Raw genomic sequence first — 21,833 nt, 5'->3', positions numbered from 1 at the left:
TCACACTTATACTTTGAGCAGTCAGCTGCACCATGGTGTCCAATCTCCCCATCCACTACCCACCAATATGCTCCTGCCTGATGCATACTCGCAGAGCACTTTAGGCTTTCCCTAAGGCTGCCACAAATATGATTTCAATGGGCTTCCCGATGAGTAAACCCAAGCTCTGGTTTGTTTTCTCATGGCCCAACTCAGCTGTTTTCCTGGAGTGGTCTAGGGGAGATAAGGCAATATAGTGTGTCATTATGTAGTCAAAATCCAGTCCTAAAAATAAAAAGAATTCAATCATGACATGTGACTGTAGGCAAGTGTTCAGCCTTTTCGAGCCTTAGTTACAAGAACTCAATCAGGTATACCCATGAAGCACCAGGCACCTATTATATGTTAAATGATAATTGTTCCCCTTAATTATTGTCCTTCTTAATAATAAACATCAATGCAATATTAGTGAATCTTTGGCTCAGTTACTCTGTAATTGTACACCTAGAAGTATTTTCAATTCTAACCTATTTTTCTAATTTGGATTAATCATTATTAGGTGCCATAAATTTTTCTTGAGAATACTATATAGGGATAGAGTGAGTTTGAAACATTTACAGCAAAATGCTGGGGGTCCCCTAATCTGCAGAAGTGTGGAGTCCTGAGAAATGACTTTAGTCCATTTTGGGGGCACCTACTGAAAGTGTTTTTCTGTCAGCTTAGAGACTCTTTTCCACAAATCATCACCGGGGAACACTGAACTGAAGCAAATGTCCTGATTAACAGATGAATCTTCACAGGAGTGTGGCTGTGGCTGGATGTCCTCTGTATACCTAAGCCAGGGTTCTAGCTCATAAAATTTGCATTTTAATAATAGCTTTATGGTGTTATAATTTGCACACTATACACACTAACCCTTTTAAAGTGTGCAGTTCATTGGGTTTTAGTGTAGTCACAGAGTTGTAGAGCCATCATCACCAGCTAATTTTAGAACATTTTCATTGCCCCTCAAAGAAACCTCGTGTCCATTAGCAATCACTCCCTGTTCCTCCACAAGCCCTCCCCCTGGCAGCCACTAATTACTCTCTCTCTTCTGGACAGATCACATAAATGGAATTATGCAGTATGTGGTCTTTTGTAACTAGCTTCTTTCAGTTAGCATAAAAATTTCAAGATTCATGAAATTAACATTTATTAACGGTAAGATATGAGACTGAGTTAAAAAGGTATATTCAGGTCACTACCCCAACACCTGGGCCACCACTTGCTCACTTTCTTGCTTTCTTCCTCCTCCTCCTCCTCCTTTTTTCTTTTTTCTTTTTTTTTTTTTTTTTGATGGAGGGATGAGGAGAATAGTAGTGTGTTTTATTGAAATACACGTACAGTAAACTGCATTAATCTTAAGTGTACAGCATGATTACTTCTTAGAAAGCGAATGCATTCTTGTTAAATATCACCAAGATAAAAATTTTCAATCTTAAAATCACCCCAAAGCTTCCTTTTGTTCCCCGCAGTCATCCCCCTGCCCCCAGATATCTCCTGGTTTATTGTGATTACCTCCTTTTTCCTTAAATGCTTTTAGTTGTAGATGGCACAATACCTTTATTTTATTTATTTACTTTTATGTGGTGCTGAGGATCCAGCCCAATGCCTCACACGTGCTAAGCAAGTGCCCTGCCACTGAGCCCCAGCCCCAGACTGATGTCCTTGTTTGCACGTCCACATCCCTGTGCAGCCTGCAGAGCCCTAGCTGCCGTATTCCGACTAGACGAGCCCTTTCCAACACTCCAGCCTCAGCTGCCTGCATTCATTGATGCTGGTTCCCTGGAGAAAGCTGTGTGCTGACACTCAGAGCCCCTCCAGGTGCACTCCGGTCCTTCTGCTGTTCTGAACCAAGTGACTCCCCGGCCTTTGTGTCTCCTTGCTTTTGTCCCCAGCTTTCCTCCCAGATGCTAGCACTCTCTGGGCACTGGTCACCACAAGAAATGGTTGGAGCATGGGAGGGACACCAACCTCCATCCGCCATCAATTGCTGGGTGTGACCAGTGCGTGGAGGGGAAACCTGGGGGGCGAGTCTCTGCCACCACCTCCCTGCCTTGTCACAGGCTCACTTGACAGATCAGAGTGGTATCCCTCTTATGAAAATCCATGGACTAGTTTGATCTTCACAAATAAAAAAGCATTTCTTAAAGAAATTAAGTTTCACTTTAAATTCACTTTACCATCTTTGAAAAACTTTAGTTTTCCTGTGGTTCAGAGCCATAGGTTAGCATTAGCATTTAAATAGAGGCCGTAAACTTACTCAAAGACCTTGCCCTTTCTGAGGGCTTTCTTCAAATCAGATACTTTTTCTTTCTAAATGAAGACTGCAAATGCTATATAAATTTTTCCCATCAAAGACCCTTTTCTTTATAGGTAGACTTAGGAGAGTGGTATTGTAGAGCAGTCTCAGTGTTTGTTTTTTTTCATGGGAAGGGCCATTTTTTAAAAAATTGCTATTCTCTCTCTTAATGCCTGATTTTTCTCTGCTGACTCTCAGAATGTATTTCCTATGGTTAGTTTTATCCAACTATATCTCATTTCCCTTGAGACAACCTCCCCAGACTCAAATCCCAATTCTAAATTCTAGTGGACGTTCTCACTGTGTGATATTGGTGCTTGGAGTTACCAGTGTGTCCATTAGCTCCCAGAAGAACCTTGGAGCTTGAGCTTTGGGATCAGATCATCCAAGGACTGAATTCATGTGAAGACTTTGTGAACCTCTCTGACCCTTTATTTGCCTACCAAATCGTGGTTATCAAACCTTTGTTGTAAGATTTTCAGTGATTACGTGAGATAGCTATATAACTCCTAATGCATAACCCCGCATCTCAGTTGCCCTCCACACACTTCAGCCTGACTAGTTGGAGACTAGGGGTGAGAGGTACTTTTGAGTAAAAGGCATCTTTTCTGTTACTTGTGTTCTTCCTGCCAGCCCTCCTTTCCTCCCAGCCCCCTGCCTCTTCTCAGTCCAGGTGTGTGTATCGTGAAAGTCCCAGGCCAGTGCTGACCTGAACAAAAGGTAAAAGATTAGAGACCTGGAGTTTTTCTGGTGGTGGTTGTTGTTGTTGTTGTTGTTGTCCTCTACTCAGGTGGCAGCATTCTTCTGTCTCTTTGAGGTTGATTTTGTCCAGTTCCCAACTTGGGAATGTAGAATTGTAAGGCAGTTTTTCAGGAGACAGATATGGTCTTGTTATCATCAGGGAGTCCAATTGGGGTCCAGGTCCTTGGGGTCCCAAACAAAGAAATGAATAAGACATACAAAAGTAACGGGCAAAGTACAGACTTATTGAAGGTGAAGGTGAAGTAGCACTCTGTTGGGTGGAGCAGAGTTGACTGAGCAAGAGAGAGGAGCTCAAGGCCCCAGTCTCTGGGAATCAGTGTCTTACATGCTGAGATGTGAGGCAGTCTCCTCCCTATATGGACCTGATAGAAGACCTTATCCCCTTGGCTTCCAATGGTCACCTTATGATAACTGATTAGAATATCAGTTAATTTTTAATTTTTGTCCAATTTTCCTCCATTGGTTACTTTAGAAAAACTAATTAGAATACTACCCATTTTACCCACATTGGTCATTTTAAAATACCCAAACTGTGGCAGGAGTTGTCATGGTGAGAAGTCCTCGCTGGCAGGACTCGTCATGGAATGGGATTTATTGTAACAGGGACAGGACTCATTTCCCTGTCTTGTCCTCCAGTGACTTCTTTCTAATATCCTGTCTTCTTCATCATGTTGTCCCTGAACTCCTACCTAACAGTCTGATTGGAGAAAAGAAGTTAAGGAACCCAGGCTAGGGCTGGATTGCCCAATGATCTGAAGTTCTCCTACCCTCGGTCCCACTCTGTGCTGCAGCTGAAGAGATCTCTCTGAAGCACAGTGGCCATCCAGTGTGACTTCTTCCCAAAATGGCCTGTCTTCAGTTTTCTTCCTCCCCTATCTACTAAAGCATCAGTTCCCAGATGCCAGGGGTTTGTACCAAAGCAGGACAGTCCTCACACACAGGAGAATTAGAAAAATCATGACCAAGTAGTGAGTGTGTAAGTTTCTCAGAAAATAAAACATGGAACCTTTCATTCTGACATTATTTCCTTTCTACTTGAGGAGTGTTCACATACCTTCTTTTATTAAATCCTGGAAATAATAAATGGTAATTGTTTTCTTGTAATAACCTGGGCAAAGTAAAATATTAACAACTCTTCAGGCAGCCTACCCTTCCTCCCCTTCCGCCATCCATGAACGTCCTCAGTCCTCAGCATGACCCAGGTCTGGTACAGTCTGGCCCCAGTTTACCTTGGCTAGTGTTTTCCCTGCTTTCCCCCCATTGCACTCAGTGAGAAATAAACCTCTCACAGTTCCCCCCAAATACCACACTCTTCTTATTTTCCCACCCAGTTCACACGTTCCATTTCCTGTTGTCCTGGAGGATTTTCTCCCCTCATATTTGCCTTGTCATTATTGTTTCCTCCAATAAACCTTCCGACTGCTCTGAGACACATGCAGCTCCTCCTGTCTGCAATCGTAGATAAAAATCCAGTGAGAAGTGCCTAGGATCGGTGATCATGAGATTGGAAAGAGGAAATGAACATGAAAGATGTTATATTGATAGACCTGGTGACAATCAGGCAGAAGAAATGAAGGAGTGAAGAGTCAGTAAAATTCAGGAGTTAGGGAGGTTACCTGATAAGGGCTTCTAGTAGAAATGTCGGAGAATAGTGAGAATTAAGCTTTGATCTATGGAGAGACCAAACCAGGCACAGTAGTAAACCCTGTAATCCCAGTAACTCAGAGGCTGAGTCAGGAGGATTGCAAGTTCAAGGCCAGCCTCAGCAACTTAGTGAGACCCTGTCTCAAAATAAAAAATAAAGGGCCTAGGGGTGTGGCTTAGTGATAGACCATCCCTGGGTTCAATTACCAGTACCATACAAATACTACTACTACTATTAATTATTATTATTTAAATGAGGGGCCAGATCTTGAGAGAAAGAAACCCAAGCATCACAAGTGCAGATAAGACTTTGGGAAGCAGAGAAAGGACCTGACTGGGAGGAGGAATGACTGCAGTGGGCAGAGTCAGAGCCACTACATCAGAGAAGTACCTGAGAGGGAGCTGAGAGCAACACCTAAAAAAACATGATGCAGAGTCAGTTTAAGATGGAAAGCTACCAAGGAAAAGAGGACTAAGTAAGGGCCATTGTGTCTGTTCACCAAGATGTCACTGGTGACCCTTTTCAAACACAAAATGGAGGCTTTGGAAAGACCAGGAATACAGATGCTTGTTCAAGAAATTCAACAGTGAAAGGGAAAAAAGACACAGAGTAGAAATGGAGTGGACACGGGGCCCGTGGGTTTTGTTGTTTGTGTTGTTTTTCCAAAATAAGAGAAACATAGGATGTTTGAAGGCAGACATGAAAGAACCAGTGAAACAGGAAATACTGAACACTAGAGTTTAACTCAAAACAATGCCCTGAAGGTCCTGAAAGCATTGGGAGGGGCTGGGATCCAAAACACAGGGCTGATGTTGGACAAAGGAAGAAAAGATACTCCTCTTTCTGAATCAAGAGGGAGGGATTACACACACACACACACACACACACACACATACATGCATGCATACACACGCATGCGCACACACACACACTCACATTCTCTCTGACATTTCAGTATGGAGGATACAATCCCTTATACAATTGTGGTAGAGTGAAGAACCAAAGAAATGATCTAAACATGAACAGTGCAGGTGAAAACCACATCCTACAGGTTAAGCATCCCTAGTTTGAAAATCTGAAATGTTCCAAAATGCAAAACTTTTTGAGTTCCAAAGTGACACCACATACACAGTCAACAGTTCAGCATACACACTTGTTTTAAGAACTAGATTATTTTAAATACTGTATAAAATTCCTTGCAGGCCCTGAGTATAAATGTATGAAATATGAATGAATTTTGTATTTATACTTGGGTCCCGTCTCCAAGATATCTCATTATGTATATGCAAATATTCTAAAACCCCAAATCCGAAAGACTTTGGTCCCAGCATTTCAGGTAGTAGAGACTCAACCTGTAGTGTTCAGTAAGTCAGTCATTATTTTTACATGTTGTTTGATTTAATCTTCACATCTAACCTGTGATGTCATACTACTTATCACATTCTGTAAGTGAAGAAACTGAAGTTCAGATAGGTTAAGAAATTTCCAAGGTCATACATCTTAATGAAAGACAGGGATTCACATCTAATTCTCTGCCAGAGAATTAAAGAATGGAGAGGATTACAGATCATTAGCCAAAAACATCACTTCTGACCATATCTTCCCCCTTTCCATTCACAACCAGCTGCCCAACCATGTCTCTCTGTGTTACAAGATAATAGTCCTTTGCATTTTACATAGTTCAACTGTTTTCTATTCATAGATCTTCCCTCTCGGTATCAATGAATATGATTATAGCTCATACTCATTTATTCCTGTTCACTTATTTAGCCCTCCAAGACACCCTCTTCACAGGCCCCTGGGGGAGCAAGGAGAGATACAGAGTCTAGCTGTGTTCTCAGAGGGCCTGTATTCTAGGAGCAGGAGGCAGGTATTTATTGATGCTTCTATAACTTTAACCCATCCAGTCTCTGCTCTTATTTATGATTTGCAACAACCCCATAGTACTATTTCTTTTTCTCAGATGAAGAAAATAAGATACAGAGAAATTAATAAATCGCCCAAAGTCATACAAATAATAAGAAGCACAGTGGAGACTTTCACCCAGGCCACTGCTGCCTGGGTCCAGGATCTTAACTGCTGTCCTAAGCTGCATCTCTCTACATGCCTATATTTAAATGTACAGATTAAAATATATTTTGAAAGCATATAGCTTGTTAGATGGAAGTGAAACTGGAAAGAAGAGTTCTATAGAAGGACAGTTGGATGAGAATGGGGCAGGCATACTTTAATAAGGTAATAGGGAAGACCCCACTGGTTGACAACCTGCCATTTAAACAAATTGGACTGAATCTCTTTTAATTTTGTATTTTCTCCCAACTCTTTATCCCTTTAATCCCATTTGATGTTCTTTTGGAATATCCTTTCAATTGTCTTCTGTTATAAAGAAAAAAAAAATTACTGTAAAGAACAGCAAAGGCAGAGATTACATCACTTCCTTGCCCTATCTCCAGTCCTTTTGTTTACAGGAAGTAAGAAAATGCTCTGGTTCCTCCATTTCCCCCCAGCACACACACAGCGGGTCCATTTCACCCAGTACAGTTCTGAGGTTTCTCTCAGCTGTTTGATACAGGAAGTTAGAATTTCTTCTAGACATATTCACATGGGTTTTTCTATGATGGAATTCTTTTCATTATTTGCTTCCCATAGTTCTAAGCTCTCTGGAGTCCTTCATGTTATTTCTTTGTCAATGTGCACAGCCCTTCCCACTTCCTAACATTTGCCCTCTCCACCACTCTGTATCTTCCTGAGCTATAATTAAGGTATTAAGTGAGATCAGTTGTAAAGCCAGGGTCCTTAGTATTCACTAGATGCTTTCTCCTTTGAAATTGTTGATTTGCTTTTATCATTTCCCTTTGTTTGTTTTTCAGCCTGTGTCCTATCAGGGGTAGCCATTCAGAATAAATTCATTTTGCTAGTTATATTTTTTTAGCAGCACTGTATCAAATGGTTCACTGACATCCGAATATGTATCAGCCACAATGGTCTTTTCATCCCCCAAATTCACATTGCTCCACAGCTATCCATCACATTTGGCAGAGTCTTTGGGTCCTTAATTAAACCCTGCTGGATACTGTACATATTTCCATTAGCTCCTTCCTATTTAGTCCATTATTTTTCTAATTGACATCCATTCTGAGTCACATGTCCTTGAATCTCAGGTGGCCCATTTTGTAGCTTTGGTTTATTTAGTTTTTCTCTCTTTCATAAATAACCTAAGGCTTTAGTTAATACACCCTCAAGTCTCTACTATTGGGACTGGCTGATTTGCATATGCTCACGCTTTCAAATAATCCACTGACTTTTTTGGTTCCTCTGCCAAACCTTTTTCCCTTCTGGCTTTCAGTCCTAAAAGATGCATTCTTTTCTCTCAGCAAAATGAGAAATCCCCTAACAATTTTGAGAAGTGTACCCAGGATCACTAAGTAGAACCACAAGGTCCAGTCAGTGTTTAAGGGACTCGGGCAAATGATAAGTGAGCTTTAGTTAAGGAGAGCTATGCTGTGCTGAATATCACTTCAGAGGCTTTTCAATTAAAAAAAAAATTGTTTATTGAATATCACTTTGAAAGACTCTTTTCAATTTTTAAAAATAATTTATCTAATACGACAGGTTGATTAAAAAAAAGACCCAGAATACATACATACATACACACACACACACACACACATATGTATGTATTTCTTTTAACCAATCTGCATGGGCCTCTTATACTGTGTGTTATCTATATTTCCATTATCTATAATTCCATTCCAGCCCAACAGCCACAATGGGGTGCAGTAAAGAATCCATTTGACCTCACTTGGCCCCTGTCTGGACACAGTTGTGAGGCAACTGGCTAGAGGCACAGTCAGTGGCCACAGACTAGAACTACCGGCACCTATTAGAACCAATTCATGGCCTTGGCCTCTTTGGCATGATGCTCCAGTGGGAGTATTTTCCCATCAAAACCATGTGATCCACGCCTATTCCCACTGATCTTTCTCCCCAAACACTTCTAGGTAGAAGTGTTTATATTTTAAATGGTTTAAAGTGTTTATATTTTACACTACACACACTGGGTGGGTGTGTAGTGTAGTAGAATACTTACCTAGCTTGTGTGAGACCCAAGGTTTGATCAACAGCACAGCAAATAAATAAATGAATGAATAAGTGAAGAAACCTAAAGCCCATTACCTTTTACATCTCCGTCCCATTACTAACTCCAGTCATCACTTGGAGCCAAGTCTTGATTTCTTTCCTTTCTAGGGTCTTCCAACACTTTTATTCTATCTCACAAAACAAGAAATGGAGCAGAATGGACCACAGGCAGACTGGAAAGCCTTGTTTTACTTTAAATTAAAACATTTGCGTTATGCCTTGAGTACCTTTGATCTGGGCCTGGACTGGATTTTTTTTTTTAAGAGTAAATTAAATAAGCCTCTTAAAGTTAAGGAGTATACATTTTTATGTTATGTTATCATTTAAAATGTTATTGGAACTTCCTAAGCATTAATAATAATAATATTAGGTTTCCCTTTGAAGAAGTACTATGCATTATTTATTGAAAAGTTAATAATTCCATTTCATTACTAAAAACTGAAAAAGCCATAGGGCCTCTGAATTGTTTTTAGTCAGCATACCTCAGCAGTTGTTTTTCCAGATCTCTAAGCAGGGAAATATAGATAATACACAGTATAAGAAGCCCATGCAGATCAGTTAAAAGAAATACATACATACGTGTGTGTGTGTGTGTGTGTGTGTGTGCGTGTGTGTATAGAGAGAGAGAGGGAGACTGTGTACTTTCTGGCCACCAAAATGCATAATATATTCTGGGTCCTTTTTTATCAACATGTGATATTAGACAAATAATTTTTAAAAATTGAAAAGACTCTCCAAAGTGATATTCGATAAACAATTTTTTTTAATTGAAAAGACTCTGAAGTGATATTCAGCACAGCATAGCTCTCCTTAACCTGGGCTCACCTTTTGATAATCAAAAGAGCATTTACAGAAGTATGAGACAAACACAATTATGAAAGTAAAATGAAGGACCTAAATAAAAAATCACAGAACAAGAGGGTAATTCTATTCACTCTTTCATATTTCATTATTTGATAACATCAGAAGATGAATCCATCAAAATTGCTTTGGCAAGTGCAAACAGAAATGTGCCTGATCAATATTTATTAAAACCTTCAAAATGGGAGAAGGAGTTGAGCAGACTTCTTAATGGACTGAATAATTATTCATATAAATGGGCTTTGACCAAAGGCAGCGCCAGACCAAAGAGACACAGTTTTAATTGTACCAAATTTAAAATGCAGATCTTCCTCCAGCCCTGCTGTAGAAAACTTAATTTAAAAAATTATCTGATGTAGCAGAGAGTGACATATGAATCCTTAAGTGTTGAAGAGGACATTTAACCATAGATATTTATAAATTTAGAATGTATTCCAAAGGTGGAGAGAGAGCAAAGTTGTTAGCTAAGGGAATGAGAAGACATTTTCTCCCCATTCCAGTGACTAACCAGGCTTGGGAGTGTGCCATCTCAACAGTGATGGGGACATCGTGGGGGATTCCTTTGTTTTGAGCAATTATATTTTCTGAAGAGACATAAATCCAGGCTATGGCTGTTGCTGACTGTCAAAAATGACAAGATCTATGTTCCTGAAAGGAGTGGACACAACTGACTTTAACTTTTAAAGCATCCCCAGGAGAAACACCCACAGTACTAGTCGAGCATGGCATTCATCAGAACTGGGCCAAAAGGTAATTGTCATTTTTTTTCCTTTGGTGGTGCAGGAAGTCAAACCCAGCACCTCCACATGCTAAATGTGGAGCTATACTCCCAGCCTGGCAATGGCCATTGTAAATATAATGCCATACTTAAATGGGGTGTCACCTTATATAAAGACAATGTAGGTAGACGACCAGAGATGCCAGGCAAACATTAAAACCATACACTTTCGGGTTCTCTTCCCCTTTATTCATCTAAATCTGCCACTAACTGCCTGAAAATTACTCAGCTTTTCTCTACCTTAGTGTTCTTATTCTTGAAATGGAAATAACTTCCAACTCATTTCAAATTAGAATCTTCAATAATGTCTGTAATAAACTCTAAGCTCTTTGAACGGGAAAACAAATAAGAGCAATTATAGTCTATTTTTTAATAAACTAATTTATTGTTATGACACATAGTATTACCATACATTTTATTATTGGTCTGGAAAATACATCAGAGCTAAGACTACACTTGTTCCGAGTGTTCCAAATCAATTGCTAATACATTTGCTTACCATTGCTTGGTGAAAATCAGCATCAGCTGATTCCAGTGGAAGCCCCATGATGTTAAAGGACCCAGCAGGGAAAGCCATAAAGGTTGTAAAATCCAAAAAGGCCGGCGGTATCTAAGCTGCACCTATAACCTCTCCAGTTTCCACATGGAAAACAGATGTCCAAAGAGCTGACATCGTTTGCCCAAGGTCATGTAGCTAGTCAGGGGGAATGAGCAACACAACCAGAGTCTGGGTTTAGTTGATCTCTTGAGTATTACCTCTCAAAGTCTTTCTGTTGTAACCACCTCTCAATTATTTATGGGATGATTATCTAGTTTATGGATTATTCAGTTCCTTTCTTTCCATTTCCCTGCTTATTATCATACGTACCATTGGGTAGGCAGAGAAAACAGGAATGTTTTCAATGTTTCACTTGATGTAGTGGCCCTTTTACCCCTGAAGTTTTACTAAAATGCTTGAAATATTCCAGTAACAGGTTGAGCATCCCTAATCTGAAAATTAAAATCTGAAATGCTCCAAAATCCAAAAAAATTTTGACCACCAACATGATACTGCAAGTGGAAACTTCCTCACCTGACTGGTTGCAGTCAAAATGCAAGCTCACTAAAAATATTGTATAAATGCACTTTCAGGTTATGTATGTAAGATGTTGTTAATCAGCTTTTCATTACTATCACAAAGTACCTGAGGCAAGCTACTTATGAACACAGGAGGTTATTTCGCTCACAGTTGTGGAAGTTCAAGGGCATGGTAGCTGAATCTGCTCAGCTCTGATGAGGGGCCCTCAGCTGGATCACATGATAGCAGATGGCAATAGTGGGAGTGTTGGAGGAGTGAGAGATCACATCTTGATTCAGGAAACCAGAGAACAACTCAGGGGTCAGCTCCAGGCTTTTCTAACAACTGGTTCTCAAGAGAACTTCCTCCAGGAAACTAGTAGTTCCCTCCTAAGATAGGGGTAGCATCCCCAAAAACCCAAGAACCCACCACCAGACTCCCCTTTTAAAGGCCCCTCCACCTCCTAATACTGCTACCTTGGGGACCAAGCCTCCTAACCCATGTGCCTTTGGAGGAACGCTCAAAACACATTCAAACCACAGTATATATATGAAGCAAATGAATTTCATGTTTAGATTTGGATCTCATCACCAAGATATCTCATATATATGCAAATATTCTAAAATTTGGTGAAAAAAAAACCATCTGAAATCCAAAGCAGTTCTAGTCCCAAGCATTTCAGATAAAGAATATTCAGCAAGTATTGGCTAAAAAGTTATTTGGGGAGCTACTAAGTATATATAGGTCCCTCTTAAACTTGTATTTCAGAAATCAGCACTTAATTATCTTGTTGACACCAATATAGTTTTATCTCAGGAAGGATTAAAGAGAACGTCTTTTTTATTGAGACATAATATTTACATGGATTTCAGGGTTATGGTATGATAATTGAATACATGTATGTAGTGTGTAATGGTGAAATGAGGGTAATAAGCACTTCCATCTTCTTCCACCAACAGTTATTACCCTAATGCACTCTAGAAAACCAGAACTAATTCCTCCTATTTAACTGTGTTTTGGTGCCCTTATCTGACTTCTTTTGTGCCCTCCCTGTGCCCCTTTCAGTGTCTAGTAACCACTATTCCACTCCATTTTTCTCTAAATCAACATTTTGCTTTTTATAAATGTGTGCAAACATGTGCATTTGTCTTTCTGTGCCTCTGGCTTATTTCACTTAACATAATGACCCTTCATCCAGCTTCATCTATGTGGCTGCAAATAACAGGATTTCACTATTTTTATGATCAATTAATACTCCATTGTGTGTGTGTGTGTATGCCATATTTTCCTTTTTTATGCATCTGTAGATAATGCAGTTATTTTCTTATCTTGGCTCTTGTGAATAGTACTGCCATAAACATGACAAGGCAAGTTTCTCTTTTAATGATTTTATTTCCTTTAAATATATACACAGTGATAGTTTGGATCATGCAGTAGTTCTCTTTAGGTTTTTAAGAAATCTTCATGCTGTTTTCCAAATGGCTCTGCTAATATATATTCCCACCAACAGTGTATAAGAGTTTCCCTTCAGATAAAGTCTTTACAATGAAAATGCTTTGATTACTCAGAAGTAATGAATCAGAAGAGCAGTCAACTTTAAAAAGGGGGAAAAAGTTACTCATCCATGAACTTTTAGCTTTGAGTAGCAAAGAAGGAATAAAGAAAGGTAATAAAATGAAATAGTCAAAACTCTTTCTGTAACTCCTTAATTATGCACTGTTTAAGTTTGTATCACTTAATTCCCAGGTCCAAGCCAGTGTTTTTTAATTTAACTACAAAGTTTGTATAAATGAATTCTGACTTTCCACTTTACTGGCTCATTCCATTATGATAGAAGTCAAAGAGTTAGTACAGGAATTTTATTTAATTTATATTTCCAAAATCAGGGCTAAAACTGAATTAGCTATACAAATATTCTTTGAAATTAGTACTTTCGCTTTTTACAGTTTCAGATATGTATATTATGTGGCTTTGGAATGAGTACAGAGTTCAAAGTACTTCACTTTGAGGCCTTAGATAAATCATTCGTACTCTATATCTTAGTTTGCTCATCTGTAAAATGTGGATAGTCGTACCTGTTTCAAAGTTTTAACTCTGTTGATATATCTAAAAGTTGAACATTATTATTAACATTATAAAAATAAAGACAGATTCTAAAAACCAGCATGAGACATAGCGCACTGCCAGCCAGCCTTATTCATGGGCTCTCCATCCACGGATTCCAACACCCAAGAATCAAAAATATTAAGAAAAAATATTAAATGTACAGATTTTTTTCTTGTTATTCCCTAAACAATAGAGTATAACAACTATTTGTGTTGCATTTACATTATATTAGGTAATACAGATAATTAGGAATGATTTAGAATATGGGAGGGTGTATATAGATTATATGCAAATTATATGCCATTTTATATATGGAACTTGAGCCTGGGGATCCTGGAATCAGCCCCTCCCAGATACTTAAGGACAACTTTTATTTAAAAGCACAGTTTCCATTCAGGGATCTAGACTCTGAATCTCACCAATGCAAATGGCAAAGCTTTATCCAGAGATTTTGGACAGTTCTATAGTCAGGGCCTTCCTGTCACCCCTACACCCAAAGCCCACAGGTACAAGAAGGAGAGTTTGCCCTGGGTGGAAGTAGATGTTTTAGTGGTGCCTTGTTCCCTCAATTTACAAAAAAAAGGATTTTTTTTGTAATATTTGCAATAACTTCCAGAGATGCATTAGTAACTTCTATACCGAGTTTGCCAAGGTGGGAGATAGAGCGAGGGATGAGAGACTAAAACTATCCTGGTGTCTTAGCTTTGAAAATGTATGAAAAGCTCTTAAAGAAAGATCAGAATACTCAAAAGTAAAACAGATGTCAATAGTTTGTTTATATACATTGAAAATCAAAAAGCAACCCAGCAGCACTGCCTAGTATTCAAAACAATATGCTTACCTTTGGACTAATTCTGCTTTTAGAATCTACCTCAGGAGAGAAAGTCTTGTATAATTGGAAACAACCAAAGTGTCCAATTGTGCTTCAACCTAAATATTTCAACTATAAGAAAGAAATTGATTGGAACACTACATGGTAGTGGGTGGAGGACCTACCAGAAAATATGCCAAAATGTGGTATCTCTTTATGATGGAATTATATGAGTAATCTTTTTCTGTATGTTCCATATATTCTATATGGTATGTGTATTAAGTTCCAGAGAGATACAAATTCATTACAAAACTTTAAAAAGATATGCCCACCCTACCAAATGGCCTTCATATCATTATAAATGGTATGAATGTTTTCAGACAGAATCTCTGGGGGGAAGCGTTGCTGGGCAATGCCATTAGATAAAGTCAGGGGCTTGGGGTGCAGCTCAGTGATAGAGTGCTCACCTGGAATGTGTGAGGCCCTGAGTTCTGTCCCCAGCACCAAAAAAAAAAAGTATGGAAAGGAAAGAAAAAGCCGGGGCAGAACTGTCTACCACTAAAGCAAACTTGAGGAAGATAAGAGAAAATGATGTGTTTGTCCCAGAACAAAATGCCAATGCTGTGTGTTATAGACTGGGACCACGAGGGCCAGACTGTGTGACATCACGCGCTGCTTCTCTACCACTCCCTGTTTGCCCTCGCTGTTGGTGATACTACTTTGGGAACTGCTGCCCAAAGGCACAGCAAAGGATAAGAGAAGCCACCTCGGAAGGCACACCCTTCTTCACAGACTGCTGTCCACCATGCTGATGCGGAACTCTTGGGTCTTTAGATTAGGGTGTTGGGTCCACATCTAGTAAGTGACCCTGAATATCATGGCCTGTGAAGAGACTTGCTGTACAGGTCATGAGCTAGAAAATGTCACTGACCCTGCCCAGACAGCTAAGTAAAGCGCCATCTAGTGTAAAATGTGGTGCCCAGGAAGCCGTGGCTGCTCCCGTAACAGCTGCTTGCTGTTCGAGACCAAGTTTTGCTTTTCCTGGGGCCTCAATAAGTACTGATCAATTATTTATCCCTGTTGGGTGACATAATTTCATTTCAGTCTGCCAGTGTTTATCATGGAGGCTCACTCTAATTGCATAGTTTGGGGCATTTTCCTATTTTCTCTTTAGGGCACCTCACAGCACCCTTTCCCCCCCTCCACGTCTAACTGTTGCTATGCCGATTTATTAGTCTCTGCTACTGGGTACCTTTCTGAAAGATAAATGAATTTCATTCTGTCTTTAAATATTTATGTTTCTTTATAATCTAATATATCATCATGGTTATAGGGGAATTTTTTCCCTAACTATAGAAAAATACACCATCAGTTACCTGTCAATTTTGTTTAATAACTTGGCTTTGCAATTCTGGCACACTGTTCATCTGAAGCTGTTGAGAACTCTCTCAGTCTCTCAGTCCACTTCGAAGTGTCAATCTGGGATTTATAAAGGTCTTCATTGCACAGAGGATATTGAAACATTAAGGACTTAAGTGGCATGCCCTTCGTCACTGTCACACAGAAGATCCAGGACTAGCAATCCAGGCATCTTTATCTTGTTGTTTGCTCCCAGCAGAAAAGAGCAGTCTCTGTAGAAAACCAGCCAGTATCCCTAGAAACAATTCATCAGACTTTTCAAAAGAAATCCAATTTCATCTAGGCTGATGGGTTCAGTGTTACTTCTTAAGATAAATGAGAAAAATATCAACATTATAATGCAAAGAATTCCAATTCTTTTGGTTTAGTCTCAGTGAAAAGCATCACAAACCCTTTAACAGCAGGCTTCTGTGGCCTTCCCTAAGGCTTTTAGGGCCTGGTGGGAGAAGATGGGGATGGTTTTGTATTTATTCCCCTACCAAAGAGACTCGGAAGTCCTGGCTGGCTCAGAACCTTTGACAGTCACAGTATCTGTGTCAGTGTCTCTGCACTCTGTACCTTTAAGAAACTCCCCAGGTAATTAATATTGAGGCCCTCTGAAATTCAAGAATTACTAGTCTAGAAACTGCAGATTTCAAGTCCCTTCAAGCTTCAAAAGCATCATAAGCCCCAAATTCTCATTCTATTTGGTAAACCTTAATTTGTATGTGAGTTATTCTCAGGCAATTTTTTGCATGTCTATTCTTAGGAAGTTTCCTAAACAGACAGCTCTGTTCCTCACAGGTATAGCTACGGGAAAGCAAATTAAATGATATAGGCTCTCATTTCTTAAAACAAAAGCCAGTGTCAGGGAGGAGGCCATTGTGTGCCAGGGAACCCGTGAAGACAGGACAAATATGGTGCATCTTCCTACAGCATAAGATTTTCTCTAAAATATTATTTATAAATGTTTTTGTCAAATATTTTTAAATTACAAGAGGTGTATTGAAGAGTGGGGTGCAAAGCTCACATGGGGATTATACTAAACATGTAACTTCAAAAGGTGTCCTGACTGTAGCTAATATGGCTCCCAGACCCCGGGCCTGGAGGTTAGTTCATTCTGCTCTTCTACCAGAAATGCTTTTGTCATATTCAGTGTTACCCTTGACCAGGGGTTCCTGCACATCAGGTTCCATGGGATTAAATGAATACACTTTAGAAACCACTACAGAAAATTAGTCTGAAGAGGACCCTCTACGAAGGCAATGCTGAACAGTCTGCTCCCAGGAGACACTCAGTAAAATGAGCACTTTCATTCCTGCCACATTTCAGGAATGTTCACAAAAGAGAATTATTTTGCAGGGCACAGTGGTGCACACTATAATCCCAGTTACTCAGAAGGAGGGGGGCAAATTCAAGGCCAGCCTGGGCAAGACCCTTTCTCCAAAAAAAAGTGTTATTTCTCTTCTCCTAATTTTTCTTTTTTTCTTTTTTTTTTTTTTTTTTTAACCAGAATTGAACTCAGGAGCACTCGACATTGAGCCACATCCCCAGCCCTATTTTGTATTTTATTTAGAGACAGGGTCTCATTGAGTTGCTTATCCTCGCTTTTGCTGAGGATAGCTTTGAACTCAAAATCCTCCAGCCTCAGCCTCCTAAGCTGCTGGGATTACAGGCTGTCATTTTTAAATAGAACGTTAATTAGAAAAGTAGAGTAAGGAAAGCAGGGGGAAAAAAAATCATATGAAAAGACACCAGAACTTTTCTTGATTACAATCCCATTGTGTAATTTTTGAAATTATAAAGCTCCTTGAATATATTCCCTAGGCAGGATGGCCTCATCTTTCCTTAGGATATGTACATATACCTATATTTTTTTTTCAAAATGTTCTTGATGAAAAAGAAACAAATCAAAGATCCTTATTCCAACAATACAGGATTTCCGAGCCAGTGATCCTGATAAGATTTGTGAGACCCCTTTACCCACAGGAGTTACCTTGGGCCTGCTCCCTGGTCTAGCCCTACGACCCTGGCAAAGCTCCAGCCCTTTGTGTCAGGAAGAGAGAAGGTGAACCAGACCTGGGAAGGCTCTCATGTCCTTTGCTAACAAGCTATAGTGGCAAAGGTGGCTCGGAGCCTGTGCCAAATTGCTCCTCCTGGGTAGTTTGGAGTGACCATGCAAGTAGTAACTTAGAGTCCCCCGGATGCATTGGGATATAGTGGTGGTAATGTCCATTTTAGGAATGGCGACTCTCTTCACCTTCTCAGACTCCCGCCTTCACCCTCTCTCTGGGGTGGAGAAGATGTGTGGCACTTGAATGCAGTGTTGCTCTTTTCTCCAACACCCAGCCAATGACTCCTTGCTCCTGCTCTCCCTTCCATCTGGAATTTCCTCCCAGAAGCCCCATATGACCAAAGCCTAGGCCTGTGAGTTGTCCCCCTGGTCCCACACCCTCCTCTCAACAGTGTGACTTTTCCTTCCTCTGCTGTCAATTCACTCTGTGTACACCTCACTCATGGCACATGAACATTCTTCTTTTGAGTTTTCTGTGTCTGCGAAGAAATGCTAATGGGTTTGGAGTCAGCATCCTGGGTTCATACCCTGGTGCAGGAACTCACTCTTTGTTAGAGTCTGTAAACAAGTCAAAATAACACCTGGCATTTAGTCAGGGGAATGTTAGAGTTCGTAAACAAGTCTGGATGGTGCCTGGCAAAATGCCAGAGGGAGTGGTTTGAGAAGTAACAAAAGCGAGTCATTAAGTGTAGAGATTCCTGATTGGTTGACTGATGTATCTAGTTTATGCTAATTAGATAAGCTGTGTGGAATGTATAAATACTGCTCCTGTCCTGCAATAAACGGCTCCTACTCCTGCTGTATCAATCTACACAAGTTATTCGTCACCCCCTGGTTATTTTGCTGCAACTTTTTTCCTGATAATCCTTCTTCTTCTGAACTTTCTTTTTCTTTCTGACTAGAGTTCCTGGGCTTCCATCAACACATGCCTTAAATATTCTTGGTTCCATTGGGGTGCCTCCTTCCCTTATCAATTTACTTCTCACCCCTTCCATATTTTCATCATATAGACAATACAACATTTCAAGACAAAACAAGACACAAACATACTGTATCAATCTTCTCCATTTTCTTAAAATGGCCATTTTTCCTCTCGCCCTATCTGCCTAGGGACGAGCAGATTGCTCCCGTCCTATCTATGGACGGGCAGCTTTTTTTCGTCACTTACCCCCGAGTGTCCCGGGGCTCCCCGTAATGGGCCACCATCTGCCGCAGTCCGGCTGCAGCAAAATAACCAGGGGGTGACGAATAACTTGTGTAGATTGATACAGCAGGAGTAGGAGCCGTTTATTGCAGGACAGGAGCAGTATTTATACATTCCACACAGCTTATCTAATTAGCATAAACTAGATACATCAGTCAACCAATCAGGAATCTCTACACTTAATGACTCGCTTTTGTTACTTCTCAAACCACTCCCTCTGGCATTTTGCCAGGCACCATCCAGACTTGTTTACGAACTCTAACATTCCCCTGACTAAATGCCAGGTGTTATTTTGACTTGTTTACAGACTCTAACAACTCTTAGTGATATTGGGCGAGTCTGCTAACTTCTCTTGGACTCCGTTTCCTTATCTGAGAAATGGGAGTTACAGCTTCCTGGGTGCATCAAGGGTTGGACAGGAAGGAACTCAGTCAACAGCAATGTCATTATTTCTCTTCTTCTCTTTACCTTTCCTCCAAGCTACTTGAGGAAAGGGGCCTTTTCTTGCTTATTGCTATTACTTCTAGCTATTGACACATTATTGTTTCATTCCTAATAAGAGCTCCTCTTCATCAAGTATCACCATTCTATGCATTAATTTAATTCTTCCAATAACCCTAAAAGGTAGGTACTACTATTAGCCCCCTGTATGGAGCGTCCAGAAATGAATGAATGAGCAAGTGAACCAATGGGGGGGGGTTGAATGGGACCAAACCTGCCTGCCAGGGACGAGTCACTGCTGCGGAATAGTAGGCAGTTAACACCCCCACATTCCTGTCTCATGTCACCACCCTGTCCTGTCCCGCAGGCAGTACTACGAGATGCTCTACAACACGGCCGACGAGCTCCTGAACCTGGTGGTGGACCAGGGCGTCAAGTACACCGAGCTCGAGTACATCCACGCCCTCACCCTGCTGCACCGCAGTCAGACCGGCGTCGGGGACCAGAGCACCCAGAACACGCGGCTGCAGCGGCTCAAGGAGATCATCTGCGAGCAGGCGGCCATCAAGCAGGCCACCAAGGACAAGAAAATAACCACGGTGTAGGGGCGCCGGGCTGGGGCCCTTCCCTCCGCCAGACCCGCGCCCCCTTCAGTTGGTCGTTCGCTATACTCTGAGCTTAGTTTGTCCTCACTGATAGCTAGCAGAAGCCGGGGTGAGGGCTTTTTCTTTAGTTTTGGTTTTCCACGGGAACTCTAAAGGAAGTTTGCAGTACCAGTGTCGCCAGGTAACAGCGATTTTAATGCAGTCTGTTCATCAGGGGCTGGGGTGGGACAGGGGGAGGGCACATCAAGCTGTTACACGCTGAAAAACAAAAGAATGAATTTGTGACATTCAGTAATGTTTGATTACCAGCATGGAAACTTCCACCTTGGGAAGTAGACTGCCACCTAAGTTTTAGTCCCTTTCTACAGCCACTTAATGGGGTTCTCCTACATGAACAAAAAGATTTTTATCCCCTTTAGAGCCTAATGAAATAAGTGTATGCTCATTGCTTTCTGACTCTGTTGCCAAAATTAAATAAGTGGCTTCTCAGCTGGCTGTGACTTCCAACAAATTTCCCTCACCAAAACAGGAACTCTCCAGGGTTAGAAACAAATGCCCTTTATCCACATCGCTGAGCAAACTTGTATGCTGTAGCTTGTACACAGGGTATTGGTTGGTTTGTTGCCTTTTTATTTTATAAAAAAAAAAAAAAACCCATAAAATTAATGACAAATATGGAAGAATGAAAGGCAATTCAACCCTCTGCCTGGTTTTCCCCTCTAATTTCCAAGAGAAAATAAGGGTTAGAGAATGTTCCATCTCACTCAAAATTTGGGGGATAGTGATCCTGAGGTCCTCACTTGTCCTCCTGCCAGCACCTCAGTCTTTCTCACCTCAGAAAGCAGCCCAGGTCTGCTCAGCTGAGTGCCAGGACCATGAGACAGCTGTGACCTTTCTCCTCTGTGCAGCCACCTGGGCCTGTTTCTAATTGCTGTTCTGTGGTGTGGGTGGGCACTCCCTGTGTTCCTGGCCCACTGGACCTTACCATTGTCCCCAGGCTCCCAAATCTTCTGCCTGCCCATGCCTCATGTGTGACCAGAGGCCACAGTCACTGACTGGGTGCATATTGACTACATACAGGAACGAGAGCCAGAAGGACTTGAATGTGCAGGGTCTCACCTCGTGCCCTGGTGTGGGGAGCTTTATGCTTGTTTGTAACAACTTTGGTCTTGATGGAATAAACAGAAAATTAAAAGATGGTTTGAGAAGCTTAAATGTTGTGTGTTGCTTTTGTTGTATTCTTCACTCAGCAAACATTCCCTGAAGGCCAGTGTGTCAAGCCACGAGGCCCTGGGCACATATATAAAGAGGACATCCTTATTGTGGCAGAGTGTAGGAGCTGCACTCAACTCAGATCCCACCAGCCTCTGCTCAAGACTAAGCCGGAAACCAGGCTGGCCAGTGCAGCAGCTCTGCAGGGACCCAGCTGCAAACTGCATGGTGGCCTTCCACAGGCTTCTCAGGGGAAGGAATGTGACAGAGCTCTGTAGTTCAGAGGCCTGGCTGGAAAGAAGTTGAATCTGTGTAGGAGAAAGCTGTGGGAAAACAGGGTCCTCCACAAGGTCATTGGCATTGGTGTCCCCAGGAAGGAGGGAGGCCAGCGGAGGTTAGAGTGGGCCACTTTTGTTTGT

The 21,833-nt window shown here is 41.0% G+C and overlaps 1 protein-coding gene across 1 annotated transcript in view; it reads left to right on the top strand.

The window, feature by feature from the left end:
* Positions 1-21,417, top strand: part of Exoc4 (exocyst complex component 4) — a 765,522-nt gene extending 744,105 nt beyond the window's left edge. The window contains exon 18 of the mRNA XM_027950110.2: positions 19,965-21,417. Coding sequence (XP_027805911.2) covers positions 19,965-20,202 — 238 coding nt within the window. The 3' untranslated portion in view covers positions 20,203-21,417. The remainder of the gene's footprint in view (positions 1-19,964) is intronic.
* The last annotated feature ends 416 nt before the right edge of the window (positions 21,418-21,833 follow it).

This window comes from Marmota flaviventris, chromosome 1 (assembly GCF_047511675.1).
Source record: "Marmota flaviventris isolate mMarFla1 chromosome 1, mMarFla1.hap1, whole genome shotgun sequence".
In the NCBI taxonomy this organism is placed as follows: domain Eukaryota; kingdom Metazoa; phylum Chordata; class Mammalia; order Rodentia; family Sciuridae; genus Marmota; species Marmota flaviventris.
Note: the sequence above shows the minus strand (reverse complement) of the source record. Positions and strands in the feature narration are given on the sequence as shown.